This window comes from Notolabrus celidotus, chromosome 3, assembly GCF_009762535.1.
Source record: "Notolabrus celidotus isolate fNotCel1 chromosome 3, fNotCel1.pri, whole genome shotgun sequence".
NCBI classification, from domain to species: domain Eukaryota; kingdom Metazoa; phylum Chordata; class Actinopteri; order Labriformes; family Labridae; genus Notolabrus; species Notolabrus celidotus.
Window position 1 is genome coordinate 4,036,160 of NC_048274.1, and position 26,042 is coordinate 4,062,201.

Here is a 26,042-nt window from a genome sequence, read left to right on the forward strand (position 1 = left end):
CCAATGTGGCCCCCCAAAAACCAAAGCCTGATGCTTTCAACTGCCAGGAGCCTGAGCCAGAGGTTTATCGGACGGCAGCCCACAAAGAGCCCACAAAAGTAAAAATAACTGGACCAACTTTTCACTAGTGACTTCTGCAAGCAGCTCCCACAGAGCGCCACATGAGTCGCTGAGATCCGACATCAAAGAGGTGTGGTACCTCACATACAAACACAGGGAGGTGAATTTCACAACGTCCTGCCAAAACAAACTTTGAGGGTCACTCACCATCTGAGAACGGCTCTTTGGACAGCCATTGATGTCATCAATCTTCTCGTTGGCTGAGGAGAGATAGAAAGAAGAAGCAGAGACAGAGAGATGAAAAAGAGTGAATGAAATGAAAACTCTTCTCAGGCGATGAATGTAATCCTCTTTTATTTCCAGTGGGTATCCCCGTGTGTGTGCGAGTCTACAGACAGTTGCTGTCTGAGTGAGGAGAGCAGAGGTGTTCACACCGGAGACTGTGACCCCCCCTCACTCCCCTCCCACGGAGACATGAAACACTATCTGGTCACGGCAAATGGGAGCGAGGCCGCTGGGGGCCCGACAGAGGTGTGTGCTGTGCTGCTTCTCTTTAAAGGGGGGCGTGTTTGAGTGTGTGTTTGTCTGTGCGTGTGTGTGCTGTCAAAGATTCCTCCCGTCTATTAGAGGCCCAGCCCACAGCAGCTGAGACACGGCCATCAGCTCACAGCTGACAACTGTGCCAACAGCACGGCCCCCCTGCACCAGGAGGCATGCTGAGGCCCACAGTGCAGCTCCATGTCAGGGCCTTGTACTGCACCACCTACACTGTGAGAAAGTGCTCATTGTGTACATTAAATCAACATGCTGTATCCTTACTGTAGCTCTTAGTAAAACACACATCAACAGCAGACACTTCCTGAACTTAAAGAACTCATTACCAACCGGTAACTCCAGAACTGTTAGGATTGTGACCCCTTAAAAAAAGATATGATGACTTTTGACCTTTCAGCATGCGTTGCTTTCATGTCTTTGTATTTTTAGTAGGTCAACCCCAAAAAAGACTTTGATTCAGTTATTCAGATTTCATCTTATTTTAGATCAGGAGTATGGAGCAAATGGAAAACTCTACAGTCAAAATATGAAAGAGCATTTGTGTTAAAGATTTTCTAAATTAATATGTTATTTTCTAAACCTCTTTAGGTAATAATTTGGTTCATAATCACAAATATACTTTGGAGACAGACATCAACACATGGAAAACAACAGAAGGGATTAAAAGAGTAAAAAAGACTAGTTTCTTCTTCAAATTAAAAGTGAAGTTTATTTTGATCACTGATGCTTGGGATGCGTCTGATTTGTTTGCTTCTGTAAAATAAACTTTCCTTAAATCAGTTTGGTTGACTCATACAAGTAAAGGTTTTATATAGATGTGACTGAGTTTCAAATTGAACATGATCTTTTAAGTAGTTTTTTGATTGCATACCATTTTGTCCCTTTTGGCACACTGTAGTTAAGCTGCTGCAGTGTCTTCCTGCTTCCTGCTGCTGCCATGATGGGAAATAACGACACCACTGGGCTTCTGAACGACACATTTCACCTTTTGAAACTCCTAGACGGCTGGCTTTGTAAACCAAAAGTAATACGCCCTGAAAAACCACTGAAATATTTTGAGTTTGAGCTACCACCTACAAGCTAAGTATACAGGTGTAGCTAATCAAATTAATGTCAGTGGGCAACCACATCACAAAGGCCTACAGCATTTTTTCTGGAGTGTGTGAATCACCACAGACCAGTGGATTAAACTAAATTACTGTGCATGCACTCCATATATCTTAATGTGTGTGAGTGTTATCCTTTAAAAATAAAACAGAAGCAAACACTGTATTTCACAGAGTAAGCACTTTGAAGCCTGAGTCATGGTCTCAAACCACAATGGTGCAGCAGTGCAGCATTTCTCTGAATAAAACATCTAAAAGTCAAGATCTTTAAGTGCATTTCATCACATTAGTTTGATTCTCAAATCAAGGCACTGACATGACTTTCACTACATTGTTAACAGGAACTATGGACTTTTAAACATATAATTAAAAATGCAACTAATTCCAATTAAAGATTGAAATGCAGCGATCATTGATGATTTGAAAAAATGAATTGTTTGACAGCCCTAGTTTGTCCAAACAAGATGTCCCCCTCTATCTGTGGGGATGAAGTTTGGGAGCTTAGAGTTTTAAGTGATACCTTACAAGCTGAAATAAAAATAAACCTTCCCCCTGAGTAACTAGCTAAATGTCACATAGTACTCCATACTTTAAGCAAACACACATAGAAATGATTGATGATTTAAGAGTACTAGAGTCTGGTTTGTGCTTCCTGAAAATTGCAGTGTGGTGACACCCGCCGAGGCTGTAATTTTACGTTACACATTTCAATCCAAGCTAATTAAGTGAGACCGAATATAAAAATAACATACGCAGACACATTAAGCCGCTTTGATTCATGCATGCAAGTGACAAACCAGCAGTCAGACTTTATAAAGACTTCAGTGTGCAAACAAAGACCCCCATAAAACTTCAAGTGGACTTCATCAGAACTTTGCAGATGACCTTGATCTGTAGGTTTTTTCTCATCTATCATCCTGACTGTAAGCGTGAGTAGGTCAAACGGTTAAACAGGCGCTATATCCGGCACCGGCAGGCTGCTCCAGTTTCACCAGCGATTGTGTGGTGTGAAGTTTTCCCAACGGAGGCAGCAGGCAGAGAGGCAGAGAGGCAGAACAGGTGAGTGGTTGGTTGGGTTTGTGTTGCTTTAATATTAGAGCAGGGTGTCAGTGGTCAGCTGTTGGAATGTGGATATTGTATGGGCTTGAAATAGAGCTGGTTTAAAGGGAGAATGAGTTGTGGTACTTTTGAACATACAGGGACCTTGGCTGCATTTTCACTGTAAAAACTAATCTCTGTTTTACAATGTGAGTCACAAAACGTCCCCCATCAAGAGAGGGAATGTGTAAATGATCCGGGGTCAATCGAGTTCAGTAGTGCATCACTGGCTGGCCAAACACAGGCTGGAAACATGATGTGTATTCATGTTAAAGCACAAAAATATCTCCCTGTCCAGACCTTTAAAAGTTATTTTAAGCACCTCCATATCAAAAAGTGAAATTTAAAGAACGCAACTAAGACAGTGCTGCCTTTTACATGCGAAACAAACATGCAAAATATACATTTAACAACCATAACTTTAAGTTCAAGAGTGTAGTATCCAGGTTTTCATATCAGGGTATTAAATCTACAGGTATTTCAGAAAAAAAAAGGCTCCCTGTGTCTCTACAGCAAGCTCAGTAACAATACAGTCCTCTTTTAGGTGTACAGGAGGATGTATTTGAAGTTGAATGCAGCCCTTGGATAACCTTGAACCAGAGTGTAAAGTTATGATGTGAGAGTTAGAGTCCTTTAAGCATGTGGTGTTAACAAATCCTGCATACAGTATATATAACACCCTTTGAAGCCTGCTGTTCTGATCCAACTCTACCAGAGGAATCACATGCTGCAGCTACAGTAAGAGAACAGGGAGAGCCTTCAGTGTGTAGGGTGAAGCTGCACACAGCATACTGTAGGAGGCATGAATGTGGGTCAGACACATGAGGAAGTGCTGGGAGCAGAGAGTCAGTGACACGCTGAGTCACCGGTCAGCTGGTGTCGGTCTGCTCCAGCCTCCAGGCTGTCTTCAGAAGAAATGACAGGCTGAGGGCAGCCAGACCAAATGACAAGACTGATGATGATACAGAGGAGCACGAGGGTCAAAAACACAAGGCAGACGCCCATTTTTACAACAAGCAGAGTTAATATCTGTGTGTAACTGTGCTGTAATCTCTGCTGAAAAACTACAGAGGCTCCTGTTCTGTTTACACTCATTTTACACTCACACTGCAAAATACTCAAACCTTACCAAGTGTATTTGATTCATTTAAAGTCAAACAAACAGCTTCATTGAAATTATTATTAAAGCAGCAATCAACATTTTGACAACATCTTGATATCTTTCTTGAAACAAGATGTTATACTTATTTCCAGAAGCTTATGAAGATACTATGCTTGCTGCATCTGAAGCTATTCTTACCAGTTACAATCAATGAAGTCAGTATTTTTGGATTTTAAAATCTTGAAACAGGATGTCAATTCTGGACATGCCACGTTGTTGTGACTTGGATTAAATGTAATGAGATATTGTGACTAAAAATTAGACAAATGCACTCAGTAGAATTTGATTTTTTGGAGTGCAGCATCAAGATTTCTGCAGGATGCTGGTGTGCTGATTCAGCTCAGCTGGTAGAGCATGCACCTCAGGGACAGGGTATGGTCATGTTTGCAGCAGTGGCAGGTTCCACTCCCATGTGCATGTGTTCCCTACTCTCTCTCTGCATTTCCTGTCTGTCTTTCATTGAACAAAAGCAATAAGCCACAAAAAGGTCATCTTTAAAAAGAAGCCTAATGATGTTGCTTGTTATCGAAACCCTTGGAGGTTTCTTTAAAGCTCTACGTGATGATTTCATTACAAGAAAATACATTTCCTCTTGTACCATCAGCACATTTTTTGGACTTCCTAAAACTTCTCTAATATCTTCAGGGTTTTTTCATACCAGCAGCACATACATCTGTCTTATTTTATATTTTATTCAAAGGACTTTAAAGAAAAATGTCCTCTACCAGTCACATATTTTAAATCAGTTTTCTCTGGTTTTCCCTTTTTTCCTGATTTCAGTATACTTCGTTTGTTGGGTTTTAATTGGCTTCGTTTGTTCGTTTACATGATGCCTCTTTCTTTACCTTTATTTTTAACACAGCTTGTTTTATCTCATTCAATCTCATCGTCCGCCCTGACCAAGACTCCTCTGAGAGCAGAGATGTTGCATCTCAAAATAAATTCAGGTTTAATAGTGGAATACAAAAAATGTATCTTAATACCTTTTAAAAGTCAGTTTAAACAACACATACATGCAAATCATGTTTAAATCTCACACACGCCAATTTCCTCCAATCTTTTCTTTTTGGTGCAAATAAGCATGCAACTTTTTAAATACTTGGAGTAAACCTGAGGGGATGGATTCTGAGTCTGCAGAAGTGTTATCCTCTGACTATCAGTAACCTTTGTGAGAACTCAACACACGTGTGCATGAGTGGATAAATATATCTGCATAAATCAAACTCAAATTGATATTCTGACATCAGATTATAGAATGAATGGGTTTACTTCTGCAACATCAGCTCTTTTCATGCAACATAAAAGCTCAAAAGTTGCTGGAGCTTCTCGTCCTCTGACAGAAGTTGCAGCTACTCGTGTGATAGAAGGTCAGTCGTGTGATTCAAACAAACAAATCTCACTTTATTTTTGCTCCTGCTGACTCTGGAATCAAACGTGTGTTTCCTTACCTACGACCTGGATGATCTCAGCCAGCAGCACTCCATCTGTGACGTCCGTTTGCAGGTCCTTGATCAGGCGCTTGTGTCCTGACTTGGCAAGGTAGTGGTTGGCCCAGTCCGTGTAGATCTGCAGTCACACAAACACAACCACAGCGTTCAGTGAGGAGCCAATGAAAATAAAAAAACCCAGTCCAAAAGAGAAGGGGCAACCTCGTCAGGTCGTCCTCGTGTTTCAAACTCCATAAACACTTGAAAACTACAAAAGCTATGAATTGTTGGAGCAAAGTTACGACTCTAATAAAATAACAACATGGTTGAATGGGAGCAGAGTAGCCCTCTTTCTTTTGTTGGGGCTCCGATCTGGCATATATCCGCGTGGTATTCAAATTGGGGCCATTGTGCTCAGCCAGGGCATTCATCTCTGAGCGCACGGCGGCTGTTTTCAATGGGCCATGCTGACATCACTCTCTGGGGACAGAAAAGACCCTTCACTGCCTGAGGGGAGGAGGGGAGGGGGGCAGAGCACGCATCTGAATAATCTGAATAGCTTCCTTCATAATTAGTCGCCAAACTCTTTCTGTTTCACTCCCTCTCTCTCACACATCAAGAGGACTGAGTTTCTATTTCTGGTGAGATAAAAAAAAAAGGCACTCAAAGGTTGGAGAGAACATTATTCCCAATAAAGGAGTTATTTTTGAGAAACAGATACCTCATGTCTACAGTCTCTGTGTTTGCAGCATCCATGAGCGAGTCTGTAAACTGCAGGGACTCTGTTTAACAAGTGGAACTCCAGAGCAGCTTCTCTCCCACAGGGGGCTGAAAACCTGTGTGACAGCTCCACTGAATAAAGACAACTCTTCTTCTACAGCCAACTAATGTCTCTACAAGAAAGCTGTCATGTCAGACTGATAAAAAGACAGTATAAGAGAGACAACCAGGATGATTAAGTAACCCACTTTCTGCCATTCTTCTATAATAATCTGATTTCTGGAGTTTTATGTAAGAAGAGATCAGATTTCCCAAGATACAACTTCCTGGAGAAAGTAAATCTCTGAGGTGTGTGTGTTATAATGTTCCTACCTTTTTAACATGCATGGTGCAAGAAAAGTGTTGAGAAAATACTGAAACATTTAAATATTATAATCTCATATTTTCAGAAGCCATGATTCTCTTTTTCAGAGTTTACAATAAGTTGAAAAATTGTTAAAGCCCCTGTGAGGAGTTATGAGCTGGCTATGAAACAGACGGAAATTAAGAGTGATGTCTCTTTATGACCTACAAAAGTAAACAAGATTATAAGCAACAACATTGACTATATCTATATTGAAATGTGGGGCCTGTAACCAGTTTCAGGGGGTAGGTGTTAGACCTGATGATTGACAGCAAGCTGCAGAAACAGCCGTTTTATTTATCCCTTTTTTTCACAGCAAATATTCACAGTAAGTTATAAGTTTGACTATTAAGAGACAGCAGGTGACAGGAGTGTTAATGTCTTGGTGGAGAGTTTGCTGAGCCTACAGTGTATGTTCTATGTTTGTTTATGTCTGTGGAAATGCAGAAAGGTGCTGTGGAAAAGAACTTCCCCAAGGGGACAATAAAGTCTAAAGTCTAAAGTCTAAAGTCTAAAGGTGGAGTTTTTTGGAGTGGCAGCATATATGACTTCCACATGTTCAGGACAAGATCAGGGAAGAAATATGAAGTATCACTATGTTAACAGGGGGCGCCAAACTCAACACAAGCAGATAGTTCCTCACCAGAGCTTCAAGGCCAGGAGTTCCCAAACTAGAAATAGCATGAACTTCTACGTCTTAAAGAATTTCAGTGCTGGACAAAGATACAAACATACAAAGAGGACGATAAAGTCCACACACCAGAAGCTGCTCCAGTGTGAATTTAATGAAAATTATCACCACAACTGATGTTTGGGGCCCGCTGCCCTTCATCAGATATCAACTGGAGCTACCTAATCATCAGTCTGATGAAGGGCCCCAAACGTCACATGTGGTGGTAGTTTTCATTAATAAATCTAAGCCTTGATATAAACAAACCCATGAGCTAGGAAGAATTTAACTCCCTGTGCAATGTGTACAAATATAGTAATGCAATAATCAGAGCACATTTGATTGTTTGTTTCTGCTCTAAAGATGAGAGATTGTAACATGGGTATTAATGGAGATTACTTGACTTTTGGAGCCAGCCTCTAGTGGACACTTAAAGGAACTGCAGTTAATTCCACTGTTTCAACATTGGAGGTTGCCACCTCCTTAATACACAATGCTTCACATAAATCTTGCTACCATTCAGTCATGCAGGTGTTACTGTCAGCAATGTGTTGGGAAGAAAAAACGCTCATGAAGATGCATCCTCATCTTCAAATTACTGAAGGACGGAGGCAGAGTAAACTGAAAGTAGAATCTGCCTGATTATGACTCTTTCTACGCCTGTACATTATATAACATTCAGTCATAACTCTGAGGGGAAGCAACCCTTCACTTGCTTGCACTCTTAACAAATTATCCAAAGCTCCGAAGAAGCTCAAGAGCTGCTGCAGAAAAACATACATTTCACAGTAAGCTGTAGTTCTCAGGTTGCTGTTATACTCTGTGTAAATGTGAAACCTTATCTCACAGTAACCTGATGTCTAATATGCATGTACACTTCCAAAGAGCTAAAGCTTTTCTCTCAACACAGTGAAATTCAAGAGTATTTATTATCCCTGAATCAGTGCACAGCATTGTCATGGTCCAAGCTTATCACAAACATGAACACACAACTTGTGCAGTGAGGTGTGTGACACGTTGTTGACCCTTCTTTCTTTGTGTTTGCGCTGTAAACAGACCTGGAGCTTTTCCGCCACGCTACTCATCTGATGAATCACAGCTCTCTCATGGCAGCTTACAACAGGTGTGAGGACTTCAAAGGCACACACACACACACACACACACATAGCACACACACACACACGTCTTCACGCACAAGCTTGAATGCAAAAAGGTTTATGAGAGTACACGACCACACATTAAACACAAAGAGGCTCTGAGCGACGTTTAAATCCCACAGGCTGCATTCCCAAGCACAAATGCAGCGTTATAAAAAGTCTCTGAGTGACACGCGGAGGTAAAAAAGCCTCCGAGCAGCAGGATTAGACTCCATCCTTTCATTCACTCTCTCAGCTGGTCACGCAGAAAAGGAAGTGCTATAGTCAGGAGCTTTCTGTGTGTGTGTGTGTGTAAGCTCTCTTTGAAGTAGTTTCGGGCAGGTAAATTGAGCATAATTAAAACAGAGGTGAAATGGGTAGCCGTCAGTCACCGAGCTGGAAACCACAGAGGGGGTCACACTGCCTGAGGGGGAGCAGGGGGGGCACTCAGAGGCTGGAAGAGGAAATGAGCAAGTTACAACAGGTTAGCTGTAAGACCTGAGAATGAAATCTGTCTGCTGTCTTCACTCAGTCAAAACTTCACATCCATTAAATATCTCAATATTCTCTGTGCATCCCCCCTCTGCCAACACGACTACAGCGTCCAACGTTCTCAACACTGCCATAGCCAGACTCCAGGCAGACCAGACCAGAGTGCCCTCTTCCTGATCTCTGATCTTATTTTCTACATAGCTTCTTATTGTATGTGTATAACTTATTGTGTATAGAGCAAATGTAATGACTGAATTCCCCCCCTGGAACAAGTATAGTATTTCTGATTCTGATGATAGTAGTGGGAATGTTAACAGAAGGTACAAAAAGCATTTCTACATATTAAAATAAAATAAAACTGGAGTGTGTACTTTGAAGGGGCCTTGCTAGCTTAAAAAATTGACTGAACAATCACTCATCCTGTAGCTCTACCAAACTTATTCAGACTCTTAAGTGTATTGTTTTTATTTTACTGAGTTTACCAATCAACCAATCTTTATTTATTTAGCACCAAATAACAACAAATGTTATCTCAAGATGCTTTCCAAACAGAGCAGGTCTAGACCATACTCTATGTTCCATTATTAACAAAGACCCAACATCAAGACAGGATAAGATCCGGTCCCATCTTCCAGACAGGACTCAGTCTGATCTCATCTTAATCCACCATGAGCAGAGCACTTTGCAGCATTTAGCAAGTTACAGTGGCAAGGACAAACTTCCTTTAACAGGCAGAAACCTCCAGCAGGACCAGACTCATGTTAGACACACATCTGCTGAGACTGTGTTGGAGAGAGGGATAGAGGGAGATGAAGATATAGTTTACTGAGTGGTCATGTCTCAGCTCTTTCAGAAAATCTCATTTCAAGGAGAGACTGTTGCTGGTACTGGTTCACCAGCACTAAATTGATGAGACCAATGTAAACCAATGTCTTCCAACGGGGCAAATATTGGCCAATACTGATGTCCAACCAATACATTGATGCATTTAATCTGTAGGAGGAAAAGTTAGTATTTCAAATTTAAAGCCTTATCCTATTTTTCAATCCAAAACTTTTTACACAGCTTCTTTTGGGACTAAATCTTTATTAAGGGCAGAAATGAACGGCATCAACACGACAACATAATGAATTACTTCATTATTCAATAAAGAAACTATCCCATAAGTCAGGTGTATCCCACCACAGACAAAATAAACAACCATCATGCCTGAAAATTCAAGTTTCAATAATAAAACTTAGAGAAACACACCACACACACACATTAATCTGGATCGGTGTGTTTGACCACGTCTATACCATAGCTTCTCTGCTCTGAAGACTTCTTCAAAGATCACATGAAGACAAGCTGAGAGGTGGGGGCTGATGAGAAGCAGATCTGATCTTAAGGGCTGTTTAATAAGCTGCATGTTTAGTGAGGAGGAGTATTGACTCCATATTGAGTCTATAAAATGAGACTACAGCCCGGTCCGACATGAAAGGGAAGCCACTCTGCATACAGAGGAGAAGATTTAATCAAAACTACCCGGGGTTGTAAACGAGCGGTGAAATGATACTGTCATTATGTTAGAAATTAAATTCAATGACTGGATATGAGAGCAGAGTGCAGGCTGAGTGTGGACGTTATTACCTCCGAGGACAGTCAATGAAAAGAAAGAGGGAGAGGGTTTGTTTTAAATGTACGGAGTGAGATTAAAGATATCAAAACCTGTTGAGCAGGAAAAGTTGGAGCTGAATGGATGAACTTTGCACTCACTCTGATGTTTCTTTGTGTAAATGCTAAGTTTAGAATTGATCTTAAGAAGGTAAAAGTCCTGTGTCTGTCTGATTTTGTAAAATGGAAAAGAGCATTACGTGTAGATCACATAATACAACTTCAAATGTTGACTATTCTTAAAAAATAATTTGGATTTGGAGTGATTTTCAACTTCCTCAATGGCTCCACTTTTCAACACTAGAGGATGTTTGTTTCTCTACAACTCCTCCACTGCACGCTGGGATCAGTGTCAGCTGTGCAATGTTGTTATACCAATATATAAATATCAATAAACACACATGCCTTAATACCAGCCTGCCTAGTCCACTATCATCCACATGTCATCACTGAGTGACCGCACTGACTCACATCAACAAGTCCAGTGTGTCATGTCAATCTCCAAAAGGGAAAATCCCTCCATCCCCTAAAACTCCCAGTAATCCCGACCCTCTCCTCGTGGGATTGAGGGTCTCTTTTAGGAGCTGTAAATTAGTGCCAGCGTCAGGGACATTCCCGTCACCAGAGAGAGCAACATGACACTGACTCATTCACACAGTCAGGGACATATGGAAAATATCTACTGTGGCCATGGAGCTCACGGACATCCTGCTTTGGGAGTTTCTCAACGTTACAAACAAACCGCGGAAACTCAAGTCTGACCAAGTGCATGTGTCTCATTTCTACTTAATACACCTGATATAAGTCATATTCACCTGATAGGTTGGGAAATAAACCCTGTTTCAAGATACTACAAGTCAAAAAATAAGGCCTGGGTTGCTTGTAATGGGTTAACGTATTTGCAATAACGAAGGGTACATTTTCTTGGTAAGCTGAAGTATGAAATGAGAAACAGGTGGGCCAGGTGCATCATTTCAGGAAACTGATGAGGAGGAGAATCTGTAAGTATTGAGACAGCTGTTTTGGCACAGCTTCAGATTTTACGATGATATTCAGCTCTAATTAGACCTCTTCACATAGACTCAGTGTAGAACTTAGATCTAAAAGATGCCCACAGATGTAAAAAGCCACAAATAAAGACAACAGTGTGATTCATTTTATCAATTGGTTTTTTCATGATGCACCCATAGAGGAGAAGAAAACCACAGAATGTGTATTACCATCCTCATAATAACTGTTCTGGCATCTCCTTTCACATTTTCGAACAAATCCTGTTTTCCTCTGCACTGTAGGAAACCCCTGGTTGAGGCAACAATCAGTGCTTGATTATGGTGACATTTTGTACAGGCATGCTTCAGCCTCCATGTTAAAACCACTTGATGCCGTTTTTCACTCTGCACTGAGATTTATTCCCAGTGATAATTACAATACTCATCCCTGCATCCTTTACAATAAGGTGGGATGGTCGTCTCTCATTGAAAGGCGTGATTTGCACTCCATCCATCCATCCATCCATTTTCTTCCGCTTATCCAGGGTCGGGTCGCGGGGGTAGCAGTCCAAGCAAATTGATCCAGACATCCCTTATGATTTGCACTCATACCTCTTTATTTATAAATTGTTATTGGGATGCTACCCTCATATTTATCATTCATGCTACTTTGTTCCTCTGGAGCAAAACACACCAGATCTACTAATTGGCTTACTGTTCAGGTTCCCAGAGTTCATTCTGAGCTGGGAAGATCTGCTTTTGGCTTTTTTTGCACCACCTGCGTGGAGCTCACTTCAAAGCACTTTAAAAATGAATGCCCTGGATTTCTTTTAGTCATTATAAATCATTAGTTTTAAACTTTTTAACCTCTGATTGCACCTGTTTTAACTGACTTTGTGTTTACCTTACTTTTTAATTGTTTTCTGTTTTTAATTGATCATCATTATTTTAAGGATTTATCTTTTATTTGCTTATTATGCATTTTAATGTTTCTTTTATGTACCCGACGTCATTGTAAATGAGGGCTTTGCTCTCAATGATTTTTGAGTTTAAATGAAGATTGTTATTTGTTTTCCTATAGAGAGAGCAGTATTTACCTTATCTTGGGATAATTACATCAGGTCACTTGTTCCTGAAGTTTGCAGCTCAGTAAGTGAAGCAGGCGCCTCATGTACGTACATGCATGAACAGAGGCTACAGTCTTCGTCACACTGGTGGTAGGACAAAAACAGCCCACTCCCTCAGTACTGCTCACACAGTGGGCTATCTTAGGATATGTAAATCATCATCTCCACACTAAAGGTCCTGTCAGCTAACATCACTGATTGCTCATCTCTAGCAAGCATTGCATGAAAGCCTGGACCGGTTTTCATGTTCACACAATGAAGTTAAATTACAGCCTTCATACAGCAGAAAGTTTCTTCAAAGCCTGTGACAGGCCGTGATGAGTCGCTCTTTCAAACAGCTGTGTCCCTTCTCTCTGATAAAGACACAGATCTGCCTCTCATCCAACATCCCCGCTGCCTCTCTTTGCTGAGTCACCAAGCTGCTGTGTGAAGTCTACAGAAATGCATGACGCATTCAGGACACCCCCACAGCGCTGGGTCAGCCTGGGCAAGGGCAGCCAGGACTCCACACTGAGACTGTGCCCTTCATTTGGACGGGACTTTTCTAAAGAGGGGAGAGTGAAAAGTGAGTTTTCTGTTGTGGCCTGACGTCTCGGCTGCAGGTGCAGAGGTGGGCGTTCGCAGAAGTCACGACACATCATGACAGAGGCTGATTACAGAGCAGGAAGCAGATGTGCTCCGGTCCTTCTTGTGGCCATATGTGTGTTTGTGTGTGTGCTAACATTACCTCACTCTTTCATCTCTCTTGTTGTTGTTGTTTGCACTGACACTGATTTGTTAAGTAATAGCCTTGTTGCTAATTAAACACTGCAGTGATGTTGACAGACATAATTACATCACTGTGGTTGTAAAAGTTTAAAGATGAAGTGAACCACCTTTGTTTTAAGGTTCTTTGCAGATCGTGGTAGAAGTGAAAGTGAAGGTTGGTTTCTATAGATCATGTACAAAAAAGGCTGAGTCCATGTCATCCCCTCTTTATTGCTGCTTTATTTCATCATCTCATCATCAAAATAAAGACAGTGACACCTGTTAGTTGGGTCTTTCTTTCTCAAAGACAAAGAATGGCTCACTTTGCACAAACCAAGTTCCTTGTAACCACAATTTAAGTATGTAAAACTTTCTTAACTTTGCATGCAGCATTTCTCCTGATGCTATACTTCTCTAACCTCAATCCCAAAAACTAAGTTTTGGGTTCATGGAGTTTGTTGGCAGCACACAGAAACACACAGCATGCTTGTTATACAACAAGACCCCTTCCACACATGCACTCCTAAAAATTCCTCAATAATTTCAAGACTGCCTGCTACTGAAATTTACCAAATTTACCTCGACATACATTTACCTCCCAGCTAGAAATGTTCCCTATTAGACAGGATGAAGATATGTCTCAGGAGGCAGCACATATTGCAAAAGGACGCTGTGGTCGTCACTTAAAGCTAGGGTTGGTAGTCACGGAAAGCTAGCATGAATTTGAATGTAGCATTTCCTCAGGACTCCGTCTAACCCCTCCTCCCCCCTCCCCTCGGAGCTCCTCCAAAACGACGCCCCCACTCACATGCATGAGCGCCGCTGATTCAAAACCGGTCCTCAGCACATTGTTTGTGTTTTGCACTACGTCAACTCATGTCTCACTAGGCGGTAAGAAAACACCAAAACATTATCATACTGAAAGTTAAAAACACAAACAAACATGAAATGTACGCTTTGCAGGAGGCGGGCAGAATGGCAGAACGGGATTTGATTGGTTTCATAATTTGGCTCCTGATGGCAGGGATTGGTTGGTGTTTTCCCAGGTTTACTCCGGCTGTAGATAGCAGCTTTTTTAACCTCTTTTTTAAGAACACATTATGTATTGATTGCCATCGGGACATAAAGATCATTTTAACCAGTATAACAAAAAGTGGATCTAAATCTGACTACCAACCAACGTATCCAAGATAGCGATCAAAGCAGAGTCAAACACTTTGATGAGCACTATATCAGTGCTATGGGTTATTGGATGTATTCTCAGTATAAACAGATGAGTGGAAAAGCAGAGAGAATCTATGTGCAAGAAGAAAGGAGTATGAGGATGCATCGTGCATGAATCTCCAGTCCTATGATATAAACATGATTTCTCCTGTCAACTTGTTTCCAGTTAAATTCTCTCACTTTTGCTGCGTTCACACATCGCCTCACCCTGACTTCTTGCAAAAATTTAACAAGGGGGCTCGTAGGAACAAGTCCTGATAGAGGCGGGATGAAAAATGTGGCCTTTACTTTGACACATGCAGCTCACCCTGAGTTTAAACACATTTAGAGAGTTTATTTTAAATGTCAGAGTTTATTTTGGAATCAAAAGATGGGCATCAAACTTTCAGAAATGGTGAATGTTTTTATAGGTGCATGATGCAGTGGGTTGTTTTCTCAAGCGCATTTAAGTCTAAGCATGAAATCACAAACTGGCAGCTACATTTTCACATTTTCACATGACAAGTTACACACAACACCTCAGGTCTGACCATAAAACACACACGTAGATGGCGTAGAAGTGCTTTCCAGAAACAATTATGTTGATAACTCCAGGACTATTATCCTTATTACTTTCAGGGTTCAGTAGGCAACTTTGAAAGCGCTGCACTCAACACGCCATTATAGACTAATCTACCGACAGGAGCAGGAACTATAAAGAGAGCACAGCAGGACCTGAGCTGCTATAAAGCGTTATCTCTCACGACAAGCTTTCATGGGACTTAAACAGCTCTCGCAACAATTCAGGTAATGGAACTGAAGCCGGTGCTGAGTCCACAGAAGACATGCTCTGTTAAACGCTGCTTTCTTTCACCTTTTCAAAGGAAATCTGCCGCTGCACGTCAAGAGCAGAGGCAGCTTAGAGGAAGGCCTTGTCCAGTGACCATGTTAGGACATTAAGGTAGAACCCCTGGCAGCAAGCTTACATTCATATGTTCAACCGTTACCTGCATGTCTCCATCAGGGGGCTTCTAAAATACTTCCTGGCAGCTCCTGAGGATCTAGTTCACCCCTGACATTTCTATTTCCAGCTGACCCTTCCTCTTAGGTATCTTTCTCTCGTAACTCTAAAGCCCCCTCAGTTCAAGTCAGGAAGAAACAAACATGTTATCATCACTTTGAAAAGATCTCTGTGTCTCTCTGTTCACTTCATACCTGCTGTCAGGTTTAAACCAATAAGTAATGCAACAGGTGTTTAGCCAAAGCAGAAATGCATTCAACAGCCCACAAACTTTAAAACCTTCCCTATGTTAACTCCTTCTTTCTCTCTCTGGTTTCTTACCACTTTGAAGTTTGCACAGGAGAAGCGGCTGTAGCTCCTGGTTGGCACCCTGAGGCCCCCATACTCAGCCATGTGGACCCTTCACCTTAATGAAGACAACAAGACAGCCGACAGGTCTTCCGAAAGCCGAGCATGCTCTGTCTCGAAGCCCGAGGAGAAGCGGGTAAATATAGCCGTGCTGTTTGATGACTCTCCTGTCCCTCCACACATCTCCAAGCTCAGAGAGTCTGTACGAGCAGGGCACGCTTCACTCCTCCTCATATGTACCTCTCTCTTATCTCTCTCTCTCTCTCTCTCTTCCCTTCATAGTGGAGCGTCAGACACTCTGACACTGTGTTAACCTCTCTCTGCCTCTCTCTCTGGGTGTTATTTACTCTGAGTCAGAGTCAGGCAACTTGACTCACTTCTCTTTTACTAGGAGAGACAGACAAGCTACATGGAACACTGAATACTGACCTTTTATTTTTAGGGGAATCTTAAATCTTGCTGACATGTCATAATAAACAGAATAAGTTCTTTTAAAACATACAGTGAAGCAGTTTGATGGACAAGTTTTAGCCTCACAGTAGAGCTCAAAGTTTCCTCTATTTTAGGCACAAACATCTCTGCAGTAGTGTAAAGTTTCATCAAAACTCTGAACCCTGTAATGGAATCATTTTTAAATTGCAAGCTGTCAGAACAGAGGTTGTGTAGTTTTATTCCACAGGCACAGAAAAGTATGTTTTAGGTTTGATGGCATGATAAACAAGATCGCGAATACAAGCGGCCAAAATGAGCTTTCTCCTCAGGGAGTCTGGGCTCAGTCTTAGAGATAGGGTAAGGAGCTCAGACATCCGGGAGAGGCTCAAAGTAGAGCCGCTGCTCCTCTGCATCGAGAGTAGCCAGGTGAGGTGGTTCGTGCATCTGGTCAGGATGGCTCCCAGATGTCCACCTGGTGAGGTGTTTCGGGCATGTCCGTCTTGGAGGAGGTCACGGGGAAGACCCAGGACACGCTTGCGAGATTATCGCTGGCCTGGGAACGCTTCGGCGTCCTCCCAGAAGAACTGGTGGAAGTGTCTGGGCTTCCCTGGACAAGCGGAAGAAGATGGATGGATGGATGATAGTTCTAAACTTTTTTATCAGAGCACTTATCAAACCAAGGCTCCAAAAACTTTACAGCAAGGAAATTCGATTTTAAAAATGTATAATTCTTGCAGACAAACATAAACAGAAGTTGTGTCTTTAAATCAGCAACATAAAATCCAACACTCATTCTTAGTCCCTTGGTCAGTTTTGTTTTTAAGCCCTGTGACCTCTGCAACAGGACATTTGTCTAAAGAGCTGCGGCAGTACACAGTCCACCAAGGAAACACATTGCCTCCTCTGCACCCCTCCTGCTGCCTGACCATGTGGAGTCTCATCGATACGGTGTCAGCAGCTCTCCGCTGCTCTGCTGCTGCTGCTGACTGAGAGACATGTGGCGACACATCCCCTCTGACCCAGCCTGAGCTGCTGGCAGATGGCTGGTGGGAGAATGATGGATGGACTGATGCATCCACTCACACACTGATCTCACAGACGGAGGCATATAGAGGAGAGGTGGATCTGTGCAGGTGAAAGTCTTCCACTTATCAAAGTGTGTAACTTTCTCCATCACACCTAACACTCAGAGTCAATGTAGACACTAGGAATGAGAGCAGGAACCCCGTGGAGCTTGAAAAGTCAACACTGAGCAAAGGGAATCTCTCAGTGAACACAGACAGATGGTCTGTGAGAAATCAGTGTCCCTGCTCTGTATGATACGACAACAGAGAGCTGCAGCCTCGTGTGCCAGCTGAGACTTGAAGAGCAGAAATGCATCTGCTACTACAACCGTTCAGAAAAATCAAAAACACAAACTCTCACACACTGTAGAACTTGCAGAAAGTATATTAAATAGCAACATTTCAGGGCTGGATCCTCATTCAACAAGGAAAGTTTGCCTGATGACAGTCTAGACACAAAACTTTGCAAAGATATATAATTTATGCAAGTCAGACAGTGTGCAGGTGTTTGACTTTTTTGTTATACTCGTTCCTCTGCAATGCACCTGTCTTGTGAAAGACATGTGAAAAGTATTTTTTGACTGTGACCCATTCAGATGAAACCAGACATGATTACTAAAGTAAAGCACAAGACGAAAGAACTGAAAGAAACAGCTTGGGGAAAAAAACAAAAAAAACAACTGGAATTTAAAAAGACAACAGCATCAAAGTTTGGTGCAAACTGAGATACACCACTCATGTTTTATCTGGTTTTCTACCTTGCTTAAATTGTGATAGCACCATTTGTTGTGCCATTTTTTCTTGCCATTGTGTTCAATCAATCAATAAATCAATCAATCTTTATTTGTATAGCGCCAAATCACAGCAAACCTTACCTCAAGACGCTTTTACAAACATAGGAGGTCTAGATCACTCTATGTCAAATTATGAACATCCACCATGAGCATTGCACCCCGCATTATTTAGCTAGTTACATCAGCAAGGAAAACTTCCTCTGAACAGGCAGAGACCTCGGGCAGAACCAGGCTCATGTTAGACAGCCATATGCCACGATTGCCCATGTTGAGAAAAGTTCTTCTTATAATGGGACATGGCATTGCAACTGAAAGATGTACTCAAGTCTCAGACAACCCCTAAACTCACCTCAAACTGGCATTAAGCATCACTGTGCGATTACAAGATTTAATACTGGAAACAAGCTCCACAAGCAGACAGACACTAATGAAAAACTAGACTAGACTACATTAGGTTCCTGCAGTGAACCAAGGTGTTTGGGTTTCTCCTGTTATAAAGTGAGGAAAGCAAATGAGAGGAGAGAAAGATTAAATGGGGAAGGGAAAGATCAAGGTCCTTACATGATCAAATTTAAACATTTACATGTTCTTCATACGATGAACATGGAAGTATGAAATCATCAGAGTCTCTCCAGCTCTGCAGCTGGATCTTCCCCTCTCCTTGCTGGATGCACCATGCTTGGTTTCTGGTCAGTGGGGCCCCTGGCAGCTACTTTCCCCCCGTTGCTTCAATGTCGTACTCACATAAGCCTCTCAAGTGGCTTTTGCCCGCAGAAAGCTGAAACAGGCCACTCTAAATCAACCCTCATGTCTCTGCTCTCTCCCTGTTTGGCACATGAAAGACCTGTGGCTTAGTGAGGCATGGAGGCCATACCAGGAACATGCTAGACAAAACGACTTGGCCAGGACTCTGCAGCTTTAGAGGATGGGAAACAGAGGCATCAGAGAGCCAGCAGACTGGGTATGCATGTGTGGTAATCAGCATGCTGTTTGTAAAGTGACTTCAAAATCACTTCTGGTGGTTGGAAAAAAAGGGAAAACTAGCACCCAGTGGTGACAGATTTGATAATGCTAATGTACAACGTTTACCCTGGCTGTCTGACAATCCCCTACTATTCAGATATTCAGAGTGCGGTAATATTGACTCATGAATGCTAGACCTCTGAATCTCTTAAATTGGTGCTTTGCTTGCTGCACAGTTGAAATGGCACAGCGGTGTCTGCCATGTAACATCTAATTAGGACAAATCCGAAGACATGCAGCCTGATGCACATGAGGGCACAGCATCCCAGCAAGTGTCATTACAGAGGGTTCAGATTTTCAGTCGTAATGTTTGAGTGAGGGAGCTACACGCAACGATTGAACTGATTTCTCTGCAGGAAGCTGACGACCAGTCTTTGAGTATCAGATTCTGAATCTTCAGGTGTTGCATTAGCACAATGCAAAGATACAGTGAACTCTATCCAAAATGAAACTTCTTATTCCACTCTTAGCTTCAAAACTAGAGCTCCTGCTCATCTTATCCTGTCGTCAAGAAACAAAATGCAACTCCTCATTGAAGCTGTCTTAATAGTTCACTAAGGAAGAGTCTCTTTCGATTGTTGGACCAGCTACAGGGCCATCCTGCTATCACTCCAGTAGTCCCCTATTTTCTTTGCACCTGAAAGAACCTAAAAGAAGTTACTAAGGGTGTTAGACAACTAGTTCCATACACCTGTTCTTGGAGAACCAACATCCAGTGTAAATCTCCAGTTTGGATTATATAAATAGATATGAACATTTAAGACAATATAACAACCCACATACTCCCACACAACCTTAGTGGTCCACTAATCCACCAGAGGGCATCCAACCAATGTTGGGTGTCTTATCCAGTCTCCTCCCACCTGTTCTGCTGTAGTGTACTTTCAATCTTTCCTCAAAAATCTTCCCTCCAAAGTAATGTTTGCATTCTGCATCGCTCAACACTGCCCCCACCATTTCCAGTGGTACTGCAACATTTGGTCCATATTCACAAGCTTCCATTAGCCCATCACTGCCCGGTCTTTGCAGCTTCATCAGCTTCATCAGCCTTATCAGCCTCCTTATTTCAATCATCCCAGCAGATGTCATCAGCCACCACCTCCTCCACCGGTATCTGACTCTACAGGGGGATCTATCTCTCTGCTAATCAGGGCCGACACACACAGTGACAATATCTCCCTGAAGGGTCTCTGTGCCAAAGATTTCCTGACAAGACTTAATCACCACATTATCAGTTTTATTACTTAATTAAAAAACTCAACTTTCTTGAAATTGAAATTCTGCTGCTCTTTCCTTAGTTCAGATCTGGCCTGAGAACCCAGGGCATGACCTCCACTCAGACTCAGGGACACTAAGTGCACAGGAAAAGATGCAGAGACCTTGCATGGTGAAAGTTGTGGACACAGAAACAAAAAAGTAACAGGGTGTACTGCAGAGTGTTTACACAAGGAGTGTTGTTTGCTTCAGTGCTGTCTACTCCTGCTGCCTGGACCTCTGTCAGAGGACTGAAAATAGACTTATAGACCAGAATAATAACAAGTATGATTGAAATTCTCATTGATGCACATAAAAACACAATGCATTTATCTGCTAGATTGCAGAAAGAGAACCTGAAGCAATATCAATTTGGTCAATATCCTCCGCCCCGGCCTCCCTGTGTGTCTGTGTGAGCCCTGGAGGGCCTTTGAATAACCATCACATAGTTCCCGGAGACCATAATACTGTATTTATGACTGACAGGCCCATCTCTGGATAAAATCAAAACAACAAAGACAGAGACTGCTCAGTCAATAAGGTTCTCAAAATACTGTATGACTTGAAAACAAATGCACACTGTAATGAAAGATACGGCTTCTGTGCACCAGAGGAAGTGTTTCACACAAACACAGAGTGTCACGATGCATCACGAGATAATAGTTATTGCTCCCGTCACTGGCATTTCACCAAGCAGGGTTAGAATAATAAATCACACATTGTGATTTACGCTGTGTGGGTCATATGTTGACATTCTGACCATGACAATCCAATAATCAATGGAGCTGTATGAGAAGAGAGAGGATTATGGACATCGACTACACTTCATATTAAAAAGGGAGGTCATTTTCATTTCTGGAAGTGTGTGCACGTGTTCAAGTGTGCATGCCTGCGATCCCTTTGTCATACTCTCCCTCTCTCTCTCTCTCTCTCTCTCTATTTCTCTCTCTCTCTGTCTCACACACACACACAGGCACACACACTGACCCCATGGCCCAGCGGCCTCCTGTCAGTCACGCTGTGCAGAGGTTAGCGGTGTGTAATTAAACTGGACTCTCTTATCGGCTCATCTCTAGACTCTGGTAATAACCTCCTCTGCTTCCATCTCCCCTTCCTCTGTGGGCTCACAGCAGATCCTGATAAGGACCGAGGCGGAAAGAACGAGAGAGACAGGGAGACAAGAAAGAGAGAAAGAAAGAGAGAGACTGAGTGTGTCCTGTCCCCCTGTGCTGTGGGTAAACTCAGCATGGTGCTCATTATTCAAAATGACTTTTATTAAATCTGCTGCTTCCTACTTTTATCACAAACATCAGCTATTAGAACGATCGTGTTTTCTCATTCCGGCACCATATGACCCCTCTGCACCTGACCCAGCCTGTATTTTATCACAGCCTCCAGATGCTGTTAAATATTTACCTTGTCTGTGGCATTGTACTTCAAAATCACACCACACTGCAGGCAACAAAGCAGAAGCAAAGACCGCAGAATACGCACACAAGTGTGCACAGAAACTTGGGCTGAAATCCCAGCTAAGCCTATTTTAACTTCACGCAGACTTCAAAGTGAAGCTAGTTTCAGGTGAGGGGAAAACCGGGGTCCACGCCTTCAGCACTTTTCTCTGATATTAAAACGACTAATCCACTGCAAGCCTGCAATTCAACCCCACAGCTACCGTGAGGCTTTGGGCTGATGAGACAAGCATTTTCACTGATACGCAAACACAACGTGAAAGAGGAAACCTGAGAGAGACGAGTCCTGAAGCTGCAGTGTCAGGGGAGAGAGGCAGGATAAAGTTATGGATACTATAGTGCTGAGAGGACTGTCAACAGGAGGAAAAACCTGCAGGGCATGAAAGCACCTGAGACATGAATCACTTTTTAACTGCCTCCTAGTGTTAAACCTTTGCAATAACCTGGAAGTGTTCAGCCTACCAGTTTCATGGTGTAATTCTTCTGCTCCCAGCGACACAGCATCAAACTCATCTTGCTTCTTGCAGCTTCCATCCAGAGACACCTGCCTCAAACTGAGGAGGACAGATGGTTGGAGATCTAGGCCCAAACATGAGCCATTAGAGCCACAGATAAACAAAACCAAGGTGAAGCAAAATATATAAATCCACAAAGAAGAAGCAAATGTTGCAGGATTGAGAGAGATATGTCCTTATATAGTGCAGCATGTAGATCCAGAGGCAGTGTGAGGGCTGCTGCTCGCTAGAGAACCAGCAGGTCTCTGAGTGCCTGAGGAGGGGGAGAGCTCAGTGCCTCCAGCTTCTCTCCTCCCACTGTGGGACACGGAGGAGGGAAAAATAAATGCAGGAGGTGAAAGGAGAGAGGAGCTCCCCGGCCACTCTGAGAGGCAGCCAAACCAAACGCACCGAGAAGGAGGAGGAGGAGGAGGGGGAGTGAATCCCCCTGTACCCTCCTCTCTTGCCCACGGCAACTCATTGTACTATTGCTCTTCAATGGCTCATCGGTCATATGGGGAGGAGAGAGAAAGAGAAAAGGACAGACCTCTTAACCTCTTACCACCCCTCCCCCGGTATATAACCCCCCTCAATGACAAAAAAGTGAGGAAGAGGACAAAAAGGGATGAGCAGTGCACTCTTGATAACAGCAGTGAGGCCAAACAGTGGGAAGTGCAGAGCTCAGAGGCCAGATCCCGCAGAACTCAACACTAACCGCCTCCTTTCTATTTATTATTTTTTTAACCAGCTCCTCTGCTGTCTGGTTAAAAAAAGCAAAGTTTCATTTTCCCTCAGCGGAGACGGAGCAGCCCGGCCTCTGATCAGCCGTCACCCACATCCCACTACAGCAGCTGCATGCGTGTATTTATGATCCTGTATACAGTGGGTTCATAACCTAAGCATTCATGTATGTGTGAGTGTGTGTGTAACAGAGTCCACAGCACATGATCCCGACCCGTTTGAGCTCCTTCCAACCCCCTGTGCACACACACACACCCCACCGCTGACCACAAATTACAAGCTGAATTTGAATTTTGGGAAAGGCCCAAGATTTACAGAAAGTTCCCACAGAAGGGGGACGCATGATCACTTCCAGCAGGCCAAATGAAAAATGCTTTTAGCTTCACCAAACAACAACAATGCTAAAGTCATGTTGATGCTATAAAGTCATGACCTGTGATGTTTTCACAGAAATGAATGTCTGCATAGATTCTCAAGTGCCAGGTGCCAGACACAACGGCAATGCAACTCCTGGCTGCTTCATGACAGCTTTAATGCTGTTTTTCTGGAGGTTTATAAGGCATTTTACGTCTGTGGGCTGCGTAAAAATAAAAATAACAGACATTTGCAGCTGAAATGAACTGCAGACTGGACGTCAGAGTATTGGGGCAAAGTTGATCCGCCTCGTCTCAGCCATCTGAGGTAGTAACAGAGGCTAACGCTTTAATGCTATGTGAAATCTCACACTGGTATACAAATGCTTAGAGTTGCCACCCGTCCCGTTTTTCCCAGCTGTCCCAGGAAAATAAAAATCTCTTCCTGGACACAACTTGTCCTGCTTTTGGGTAAAAATGCAGAAAGCTCATTTGATTTCCTTCGTTCTGTAGTCTAGAAAGTTCCCCCGTGCTTCTGCTGCTATCTAAAATTGTCTCTGTTTTCTACCCGTCTATGCTTATGTCACACACGTGCGCCCTAGCGCTCAAAGCGGCTCAAGCAGGGAGGGAAACTTGACCGAAGAGAGACAGCAAGCTGAATTGACCGTCGTACTCCACGCTGAGGTCTTCTTTTCACCAACTTTTGGCGTCTCCATTTGAAATGGGAGGAGAGACGACTGACGAGGAAGGAGATGGAGCAAATACATGCAAGCCACCAGCAAGAAAAAAACGATATACTAGTTACTATCCTGACTGGGAAACACTGTCAGAGTTTGAACCGGTACGGCCGACCCAGGGAGACAATTTTCAGCGACATGCGTTTTGTGTCTGGCAAAAATCTCTGTAAAATATAAAGGGAAAAACGCATCGGAAATCCATGCAAAAACAAAACAGCATCAAGATGTAGTATCAAACAAACAAAAACAGGCAGCCATTACAACTTTTATGACCAAAAAAGGTTCACCAGAAGAAGACAAGATTGCAGCAGCAGATCTAACCAGTGTCCTATGTCCGAATTTAATGTTCATTTGGTCAGTCTGAACTGGTAATAGTGGCCGAGTCCTCCTCCCCAAACAATTGGTCCAGTGTCCCTTTTTTTTCACAAATCCAAGGTGGCAACCCTACGAATGCTACATGACTTTGGAGTTAAATGTGTGAGTACAAAGATGTAACAATGTCAGAACTTTAGTACAGTGTTGTTGCAGAATTGTGATTTGACGTTTATGCTAACACCAGGATGCTAACATGCCCATAAACATAAACAAGCTGATGCAAAGAAAGTATGATATGTAGTATGTTCATTGTCACAGATTGCAAAGTTGTTGTGCTTACATTTGCCAACTATTGCTCAAAAATACAGCTATGCTCATACTGTCTATAGGTTTGCAAGCTTGGCACATGAACACCACCACTGAAACAACAAACTTCATCATTGATCTAACTGAACCAAGGATTTCTGCACAACACCAGGAGCCAATCTAAGCCGTAAATGTTGGTAAGTTTAACTGCATTGCTGACATCTTTGATCCACTGATGGTGTTAGATCACCTTTGTGATCATGGTTCTGTGGTGGCTTTAAGGGCCTGCACCAGGAAGCAAGGTGCACCATATAAGGGCATCAAAAATGTAATAAAGTAGATTTTGCAGGTTATAGTTTGCTGGATATCAGTCTTCACCTTAAAACAGTAACACATGTAACATAGCAGATTATTTTAAACTGTACAGTATTTATTCAAACCCTTCTAGTCAGCCTTTCTTAAACACTTCAGTCCCCCATTGCTCCTAACCAGCATTGATTTAATGACACTCCGACTCTACAGGAGAGAATGTGTCAGCATTTAGGGCTTGTGTTGAACAGTTTTAGGACAGACCTTCAACAAGCTCATTAAGTGCAGCTGCAGTGAATGGGCTGAGTGTGGTTCCTTTCACAGGCCCAGATAAACCTCAGTGTGTCAGGGACAATGGGGGGATAACCCTGGCAGGGAGGGCCCTTTTGTTTTGTGGGACCCCCACCTCAGAGCTCTCAAGGCTGGGCAGGGAGATTGGGAGCTGGTGACGGTGATGGGGGTTTGGGTGGGTGATGGGACGGTCCTGCTGCCTGGCTGTTTGGTCCTGGGTGAGGAGTGGGGGTGAGGGACATATGGACTCGCTAGGGGTAAAGAGACACGCACAAAGGCTCTTGGACAGCAGTCGACTGTGGGGGTAATGAGAGACTGACTTTATTTGCCTTTTAATTGACTTCTCTTTCATATCACAAGCAGGATTTCCCTTTCTAAATGCAGCATGAAATGACATCATGGTTACATTGAAAGCTGCATGTTTTGAACCAAGGCAACATAAATGAACTTTCTTATCTATATGTAAATAAACTAAGACTGTTGTGTCAGTGTTATCTGGACAGATGCAGCTGCGTCGTCTTATCTTTAGATTTAATAATAAAG

At 42.8% G+C, this 26,042-nt stretch overlaps 1 protein-coding gene across 1 annotated transcript in view; it reads right to left on the bottom strand.

Annotated features, from left to right (window-relative positions):
* The window catches only part of nav2a (neuron navigator 2a), a 308,111-nt gene that overhangs the window by 102,425 nt on the left and 179,644 nt on the right, over positions 1-26,042 (bottom strand). The window contains exons 3-4 of the mRNA XM_034679846.1: positions 5,430-5,547; positions 268-320 (exon numbers count right to left, since the gene is read on the bottom strand). Of these exons, the coding sequence (XP_034535737.1) occupies positions 268-320; positions 5,430-5,547 (171 nt within the window). The remainder of the gene's footprint in view (positions 1-267; positions 321-5,429; positions 5,548-26,042) is intronic.